This window comes from Cyphomyrmex costatus, unplaced genomic scaffold (assembly GCF_001594065.2).
Source record: "Cyphomyrmex costatus isolate MS0001 unplaced genomic scaffold, Ccosl1.0 scaffold1533, whole genome shotgun sequence".
Classification (NCBI taxonomy): domain Eukaryota; kingdom Metazoa; phylum Arthropoda; class Insecta; order Hymenoptera; family Formicidae; genus Cyphomyrmex; species Cyphomyrmex costatus.
In genome coordinates, this window is record NW_017275537.1 from 88,906 (window position 1) to 97,615 (window position 8,710).

The 8,710-nt window shown below is 35.7% G+C and overlaps 2 protein-coding genes across 2 annotated transcripts; one reads left to right on the plus strand and one right to left on the minus strand.

Annotated features, from left to right (window-relative positions):
* The first annotated feature begins 300 nt into the window (after positions 1 to 300).
* Positions 301 to 3,375, plus strand: LOC108783489 (uncharacterized). Its single transcript, XM_018552060.1, has one exon. The coding sequence runs from the start codon at positions 301 to 303 to the stop codon at positions 3,373 to 3,375; it is 3,075 nt and encodes a 1,024-aa protein (XP_018407562.1).
* A 3,294-nt stretch (positions 3,376 to 6,669) lies between these two features.
* Positions 6,670 to 8,252, minus strand: LOC108783490 (uncharacterized). Its single transcript, XM_018552061.1, has 3 exons — positions 7,838 to 8,252; positions 7,547 to 7,701; positions 6,670 to 7,467 (listed from the first exon to the last, which is right to left on the minus strand). Exons 1-3 carry the CDS (start codon positions 8,250 to 8,252, stop codon positions 6,670 to 6,672), a joined length of 1,368 nt encoding a protein of 455 aa, XP_018407563.1.
* Positions 8,253 to 8,710: the final 458 nt, after the last annotated feature.

The following is an 8,710-nucleotide window of genomic DNA, read 5'->3' on the forward strand; positions in this document are numbered from 1 at the left end:
TACTAACGAATGATGAACTAAGCCGGCAGCTGGAGAAATTCTGGCAATCCGAAGAAATTATCGAACAAAGGCATTACTCACCAGAGGAGCAAAAGTGTGAGGAGCACTTTAAAGCAACAATGCAAAGGAATTTAGAAGGTAGGTTCGTAGTAGGACTGCCTCAGCGAGAAGATATAAAGCTTGCAGATTCGTATAATACAGCGCTGAAGAGGCTATACTTTGGAAAACAGATTTGCACGACAACCAGAATTGAAGTTGGAATATGTTCAATTTATGGAAAAATATGAACTATTGGGGCATATGTCACGTGTTGAAGAAAATGCATCGAAGAGTCCGCAAGATATTTACTACATACCACATCATCCTATAATAAAAAGCGGTGCATTAACTAGCAAGTTGAGAGTAGTGTTCGACGCATCAGCTCTATCAGAATCAGGAGTGTCGCTGAACAATAAACTATTAGTCGGGCCTCAGTTGCAAGATACATTATGTGACTTATTACTAAAGTTTAGAATGCATCAATATGTATTAACTGCTGATTTAGAAATGATGTATCGACAAATCCTTGTGAGAAAACAGGATAGAGATCTTCAAAGAATTTTATGGAGGTCAAATAGCAACGAAGAAATTCAGATATTTCGTTTGAATACGTTAACATATGGTACTTCTTCAGCACCCTTTCTAGCGGTCAGATGTTTGAAGGAGTTAGCAATTCAAGAGGCTGACACTCATCCTACAGCTGCAAAGGTGTTACAATGTGATTTTTATATGGATGACCTGCTCACGGGGACGCACACTGTAGAGGAGGCATGTCGATTGCAACAAGAATTAATGGAATTGCTCCAGCGAGGAAAATTCAATCTGCGCAAATGGAGAAGCAACAACACGAAGGTATTTAGCTCGTTGGCTCAAGATAGCGAGCAAGATGAATTTTTGGTTTTAAACAAACATGAAGTCTTGAAAACTCTTGGACTGTATTGGAATTCAGAAACGGATTATTTACAGTATGAAGTGCAAATAAAGGAAGAACTATCAGCTACAAAAAGACAAGTGCTGTCTTCAAGCTCAAAAATATTTGACCCTCTGGGGCTTATCGAGCCAGTGTTAGTAGTAGCGAAGCAACTGATGCAACAATTGTGGAAGGAGAAGCTAAGTTGGGATGAAGAATTGCCACCCCATTTACAAGATAGTTGGTCAAAATATTGCAGATCTATAAATTCGACTCAAGCTTTGTTAGTATCACGCAATTGTAATCCAGGCAATCCGTCACTATTGGTGGATCTGCACGTTTTCTGTGATGCGTCGGAGAGAGCTTATGGAGCATGTATTTATGCGTGTAGTCTAAATCAAGATGGGCGCGCTACTGCACATTTGATGTGCTCCAAATCACGGATAGCTCCATTAAAACCACTCACATTGCCACGTTTAGAGTTAAATGCTGCACATTTGGCAGCCAAGCTGTTTAGCAGTGTAAATCATGTATTGTCTAACAAAATTAACAATGTAAGTTTTTGGACTGACTCTACAATTACGTTAAGTTGGATTAAAACATCTCCTCACAAATTGAAAACATATGTGGCTAACCGAGTCGCTGAGATTCAGAGACACACTTCGAGTAAAGATTGGGATCATGTACCCTCAAGTGACAATCCCGCGGATTTGTTATCTAGAGGCACGACTACTGAAGATTTAAAGGATAATTATCTATGGTGGCATGGACCTAGGTGGTTAGTGCAGCCTTCTGAAAGGCCGATACAAGAAGTTTTTAGTTTAGAAGACATGCCGGAAGCTAAACGGGAAACTAAACGGGAGATTACATTAGCAGCTATCCCGGATATGCACGATATTTTGTATAAATTTTCATCTATCATTAAGCTAAAAAGAGTCATAGCGTATTGTATGCGATTTACAAATAATCTAAGAGGTATTAAAAGGAAAGGATCTTTATCGATTGAAGAATTGGAGCAAGCTAACATTATCATAATCAGACTAGTGCAACGTCAAGTATACGAAAGAGAGATAGAAGATTTACAAAATGGAAGAGAAGTTCATCGCAAGAGCAAGTTGCTTACATTACGTCCTTTCCTTGATGAACAAGGATTGATCCGTGTGGGAGGTAGAATACGTCATGCGGAGATCAACATAGATCAAAAGCATCCATATATATTACCGTCGAAAAATCATATAACAACTCTTATGCTCCGCGAAGAACACAAAAGGTTATTACACTGTGGGCCAGAACAACTTTTGGCATCTATTAGACTACGATATTGGCCATTATCAGGTAGACACGAAGCGCGTAAGGTCACTAGACAGTGTCTAGAATGTTTTCGACTCAAACCTAAACCCTTAGAGGCCGTTATGTCTGATCTACCTAAAGATCGATTACAGGGAACTGTAAGGCCATTCGCTGTTAGTGGCGTAGATTACGCTGGGCCTATCCAAATTCGAGAGGGAAGAAGAAGAGGTAGGATACCTCTAATGAAAGGATACATTGCATTGTTTGTCTGTTTTCATACAAAGGCAGTTCATTTAGAAGCCGTCACGGATCTAACTACAGAAGCATTTTTGGCAGCATTACGGAGATTTACTTCGAGAAGAGGTCTCTGCACTACATTATACTCAGATAATGCAACGAACTTTGTTGGAGCAGCAAGAGAGTTAAAAGAGGTCTATCAATTTATAAAAGATCAAACAGATGAAATTGAAGCACGATTAGCTTTGAAGAGCATTCACTGGAAGTTTATACCCCCCAGATCTCCAAATTTCGGAGGATTATGGGAGGCTGCCGTTAAGGTAACAAAAAGACACTTATATACTGTCACGCGAAACCTCGTAATGACTTATGAAGAGTTCAGCACACTACTTACAGAAATAGAAGCAGTTTTGAATTCACGTCCTTTAATTCCCTTATCCTCTCATCCTGACGATTTGGCTGTGTTGACGCCAGCTCACTTTTTGCTCGGAGAGTCACAAGCCGAGCCTGCTCAGAGAAATTTTTTAAACATGCCTGTTAATACTTTATCACGTTGGCAACATCAGCAACGAGTTCGTCAACATTTTTGGTCACGTTGGCAAAAAGAGTATTTGCATCAATTGCAAATGCGTACCAAATGGTACCATGATTCAACCGCTTTAGCAGTAGGTACAATAGTTTTGTTGATGGATGAACAAAACCCTCCTAGCAAATGGACTTTGGGCCGTGTAACGGAACTGCATAAGGGAAACGATAACGTGGCCAGAGTAGCCACTGTCAAAACAGCACATGGAATATATAAACGACCTATAAGAAAACTGTGCGCTCTCCCATTGAACAATGAAATTAATGAGGAGACCCAAGGCCAACGGGATTCTAAGTTGGAAAATGCTATTTAATCAGTAATCGATTTTAAGTATCTGATATTATTAATTATCTTATATTATTCTTACATTTACTTTGTAGCAACAAACCCAAAATTTCTTCCAGGATCACAAAAATTTAATTTTGAAAATTGGCCTTTCAAGGTGGGCCGGGATGTCAAGGAATTAATACTCTTGCTAATTTGTTTTTATTTTTCAGACTTTATAATATGTAAGCATTTGATTTGAATTGCTAGAAATTCATAGATAGTTGGAATTGAGACGTCAAGGGCGCTAACCGTCGAGCGTACTGGAAAGAACTAGATTGTAGAGGGCGTAGAGCCAGGGAGAATGTCGCCTCGATCGACGAGAGGAGAATGAGTAGTAGGACAAAGTTTGTTGCACCGAACGGACAACTTTTTGTACACGAGCATATTTCGCAATAAATTGAGTTTCAACACATCATTGAACCAGTTTACTCAGTTGAGGTCACAAATCCTTAACAGATACGACTCGCTGACCAAAAGAGGAGCAAGCATGTAAACCTCTTGTACGTGGAGGATGACATCGCGGGTCAGACTGAAAATGAATTTCGGCGCGCGATTTATAGACTGCATACATAGTATATAAATTCACATGAAAATACAGAAGCAACTAAGATCCTGCTTGACCGTTAAAGGCTGATTCTTATTGATTGTGTCTCTTACATACATGGTCTTAAAAAAAGATTTTATTAATTGTTAATTTTTAGTGTTGAAGGAAATTTTGAAAAAAGTAAATCGCATCTTAATTGAAATAACATACATTGATAGAAGACTCAAAATATTAGAAAATAAAGTAGACAACATTACAAATAAAGAAATTAATATAAATACCGTCGAAGAAGCTTTTGCTTTTGAAACAATTTCTTCGATGGATGAACTAAAACTGTTTGAAGAAAATTTGAAAAGTGAAGAATTGTTCGGGAAAATGGTAAATGTTTATTTCTATACATAATTGTGAATTCTAAAGTTGTCTAAAGTTATATATAGTTGTGTTTGATATATATATCTCAATATATATAATACCAGAATATTTACATACTTCCTGTTTTTATAATATTTTAATTAGTCACACATTTTATGGCAAATTATTTTAGAAAGGCTTTTTGAAACTGAAAGGTGGGACAAACCTACAAGAAATGATAAAAAATATTTTCAAAACATTAATAAAGGACGAAATATTAATACTATACAGCTGGAAAGGAGGTCGAGAAAAAAATGCATTCCGACATTTTAAAATTGTCAGTTTAATCATAGGTAAAAGACTTCAAAGTTTTCGTAGTTAGTTTACGTGTAGTTATGGTTGTATTTCGAAATTAACTGTGTCTGTTGAATCTTCTCTCTCTCGGCATTGTAATCAGCATAAGGTTAAACAAACATCGATTAATACTAATCAGCAAAAATAGTTATATTAAAACACACAACCAATCAATATTATGTATGATGGTAATATACATATATAGTATTATAAATTGATATATATCCACAGCTGCTATTCGGTTACATGACCAAAATTCAACCGAGGAAACAATTACAAAACTTATGATGAATTGGATTGTTCAAGCTCCTGCACGTGTTCGAAGATTTGCGTGAGTAAACATTTATTATATTATTTTTATTTTAAAATATGAATATTTATTATAATAATTGAATAATATCAATTGCTTAATAACGTAATTTAATCCTAATAATCTTTTATGTTATTCATTATACTTTGTTTTTATATTCAAAGTACACATATTTGAACAAATATTGAAATATTTAACGTATATTGTGATTGTATAGTTTTGTCTATAGAAATCTCAATTATGTTTATTATATTATATATGTGTATATATATATATATATATATATATATATATATATAATAACTGTATGACGTATTAAACATGAAATTAATTGATTGTTTCAGAAACAAACAAAAAGACAATGTTGAAGATCAGAATCCTCAAGAATAAGGATAGTAATAGTTAAAAAATCTTAAAATGCATCGCTTCTTGATGGCGTTGCTTCCAATTTTTGAAAAAAAATTCCATATCCCTTATGGAAAGACACAATGTTCTTATTTCACTTGCGAATTTAGATGGTCCAATGTTTCCGCCAGTATATCACGGCTATCCTTTTTCAATCGCTTGTAAATAACATTATCTGCTTTTTGCAATACAGTCGGAGATGTCTGTCTTTTCTCAAAATTACGGATATCATTTACATTCTTTCATACATTATTAAAATCCAGATTGCAGAGAAACTCATTCTTTTCCGTTATTGATCATCATACTGTTGGTCGATCTCATCGATCATAATTAACATCACAGTCTTTTGGTTTATTTCGTTTTTGTTCTTTTCTGATTATTATAATCAGGTATTTTTTCTTTTTTTCTGATTAAACTAATGTGTATACAAAACAAACTGCCAGTAGATTTGTTTTTAAAATGCGAAATAAATAGTTTATTATGTGTTGAATATAAAAGATTTTAATAATTAGATTATTATGTTTTGTAAAAAGGACTTATATGGTATAGAAAAAATATATATGTATATACGTATATATGTGAAAACATTTGTTACAAAATGTATTAGATTTAATCTTTATTAAAATTTATAATAATATTTAAGCATTAAAATAATTTAAAAAAATACTATCATGTGTTGTATCTATCTATACTTTTCACTTTTTATTTCTTTCAGTTTCAGAAATAAATAAAACATAAATTTTACGTTAATAAAAATACTTTACAATTATATGTTTATTATTAAATACTGTAATATCTCAAATACGCATTTAAAATGTGGTGTACGTCAAATCCAGATAAATTTCTAAATGCTAACACTTTTAACATTTGAAAAATGTAATTAATATTTATTACTTTACATTTATGTATAATATATAAATGTAAAGTTTAAAGTAATAAAAATATTTGTATATTAATTAAGGGAAGTGCGCCGGTTGTGGGCACCGTTTCATTTTTTACTCATAACTTATGATTCTCTCGATCAATTGCATATTATGCAAAAAGTATGTAACCAATAGAAAGCTAGAGTCCTTAGCTAACTGTCAGTGAAAGATCTAAACTGATTGCTTCAACTAGAAAAATATTATGAAATATTTAGCGAAGTGACAATTTTTGGTCCAAAAGAAATTTGTACCTGGTTGTGGACACCCTTGAAAAATCCGCAAAAAATGGTAAAATATGACAGAAAACCACAATAAATAGAGAGCAAATCAAAATTTATTTCTTTAAAAAGCCTTCACCAGCAAAAAATACAAAAAAAATGATCCATTTTTATTTCACTCATCGCTCTTTTCATCAGAAGCACAATGCTTGCACGTGAAGTAGCTGGCACGCATTTCAGCGCACTTCAAATGCACTGAACGACTACATTCATTGCATTTAATGGAGTTTTCGGCCGTCAAGTTTCGTGGTAAGAGGTCCAGACAGATGATACAGAAGTCCACATCATCGTCAGATGGTGAAGACTCCTTTGCCTTAATGCGCTTAGCCGATGGTTTAGATAGTGTTGCCTTGGTGCGCTTAGTGGCTTTCCGGCCTCGCTTAACCGCTTGCTTAGTCAGTTGTTTAGCAGCTGTCTTAGTTGCTTTTTCGTTGAGAGAAGCAATGCATTCAGGAGAAGTGATAACGGCGCTTTGCATCGGTTTTCGACCCCGATTCGAAGGCTTCTTTGGTGTAGCCGCTTGTAGAGGACCAATTTCTTCCAAAAGTGATAGGGAGCTCAATGAAGACGCTCTCGATGTCAATGGTTCGAAAGATATTCGTGATGTCGAAGGTTCAGATGTGGTAAACACAACCTCCTTACGTCCCATTTCGTGCCCAGTCTCAACCTCCTCACGTTCAATAGTTGACCCAAGCACGACGATTCGGCGCTGCTCCACTTCATCAACACGAGTTTCGCACGCAGTTTCTATTTCATTTTGCCGGACAGCTTGAACAAAGTCAGAAACGCTGAAGATGTCTGGATTAAACGGAAAGATTCCAGTAGCTCTGAAGCCGGATTTGATGATTTTAGGCGTCAGCGCAAGATCAAGAGTTTTACAGACCAAGCCAGCAACGTGACGAATTTCTAACACCTACAACAAAATAAAATACATTGATGAAGACAAGGTTTTCAAAAACATGAAAAATCTTTTAACGCATGAGAAATCCTACCTTGTTAGCATTATTTTTTTGCCAAGCGGCACACTGCGACTTATAATAAGTCTTCACCGGTCCGAAGACAGACACGTCCAAGGGCTGCAATTTGTGACTGCAGTGCGGTGGGAAGGATAGAATGTGTACTCCATTGGAAACGGCAATATCGATAGCTGCAATGGATAAATGTGACGAATGGTTGTCGAGAAGCAGCAAGACAGGAGAAGCGTAGGCTTAACACAATTGACGAAATTTGCATATATCGATGAAAGTCTGGCGCGCACATCCAGCCAGAATCATTAGCAAAACCAACAGTCCCGAATGAGACATTGTCTAAGAAGGTGGTCTGCATTTTCTTTCTGGGAAAGAGGAAAAACGGTGGAATGCTGTTGCCAGCAGCATTAACGGTTAACGCCATTGTGATCATCGTTCCTCTTTCAGCGGCCTCAAGCTTTCCGACATGTCGCGTTCCCTTCAAAGCAATCACCTTGCCTAGTTTCGTCGCAACTGTTGAAAACCCTGTTTCATCCATATTGTAAATATGAGTTACTTCGAAGTGATGCTCATCGATCAACTGACCAAAATTCCGGAAGAACATGTCAACATTTGTCTTACAAAAGGCTTTCACATGGTGGATGGAGGTCTGTTCCGGAGCGTAAAACGAGTTCGGAGTGTCGGCGCATGAAATTCGTATACCAATGACGGCCTGCCATCTGATCTTCATCCCACACTTTTGGGTAGTCAACGGCGAGTTTTTTCGCGAATTGATAAGCCAATTCTCGAAGCTCATTAATGCTTAGGCCATAATAATGGTTGACGCACTTCAAAACGTATTGGACAAGGTCTTTTTCTTGATCCGAAGAGAAAACCTTTACAGAATGGAGAATAGTCATTACAATTATGATGCGCTACTTGCGTAAAAGGCAGGGTTGGGTAAGTTAACATTTTTTTTTAACTAAGTTAAGTTAAAGTTAATTTAAACAAAAAGTAACTAAGTTAAGTTAAAAGTTAAGCCATCGTGTAATTAACTAATTAAAAGTTAAGTTAATTAACAAAAAAGGTTGAAAGTTAAAAGTTAAAATTTAAAAGTTAAAAGTTAACTCTTGAAATATATAAAAGTTAAAACAATAAAAAGTATAAAATAACCTATGTATTTGACATTATACATTGGTATGAAGGCTA

Excerpts from the sequence above, each read along its gene's own strand:
- LOC108783489 (XM_018552060.1), top strand. The coding sequence starts at position 301 with ATGTCACGTGTTGAAGAAAATGCATCGAAGAGTCCGCAAGATATTTAC.
- LOC108783490 (XM_018552061.1), bottom strand. The coding sequence starts at position 8,252 with ATGAAGATCAGATGGCAGGCCGTCATTGGTATACGAATTTCATGCGCC. Across the intron at positions 7,702-7,837 it reads TGTCTCATTCGGGACTGTTG|CTATCGATATTGCCGTTTCC; the intron begins GTTTTGCTAATG and ends TATCCATTGCAG. Across the intron at positions 7,468-7,546 it reads AAAAAAATAATGCTAACAAG|GTGTTAGAAATTCGTCACGT; the intron begins GTAGGATTTCTC and ends ATTTTGTTGTAG.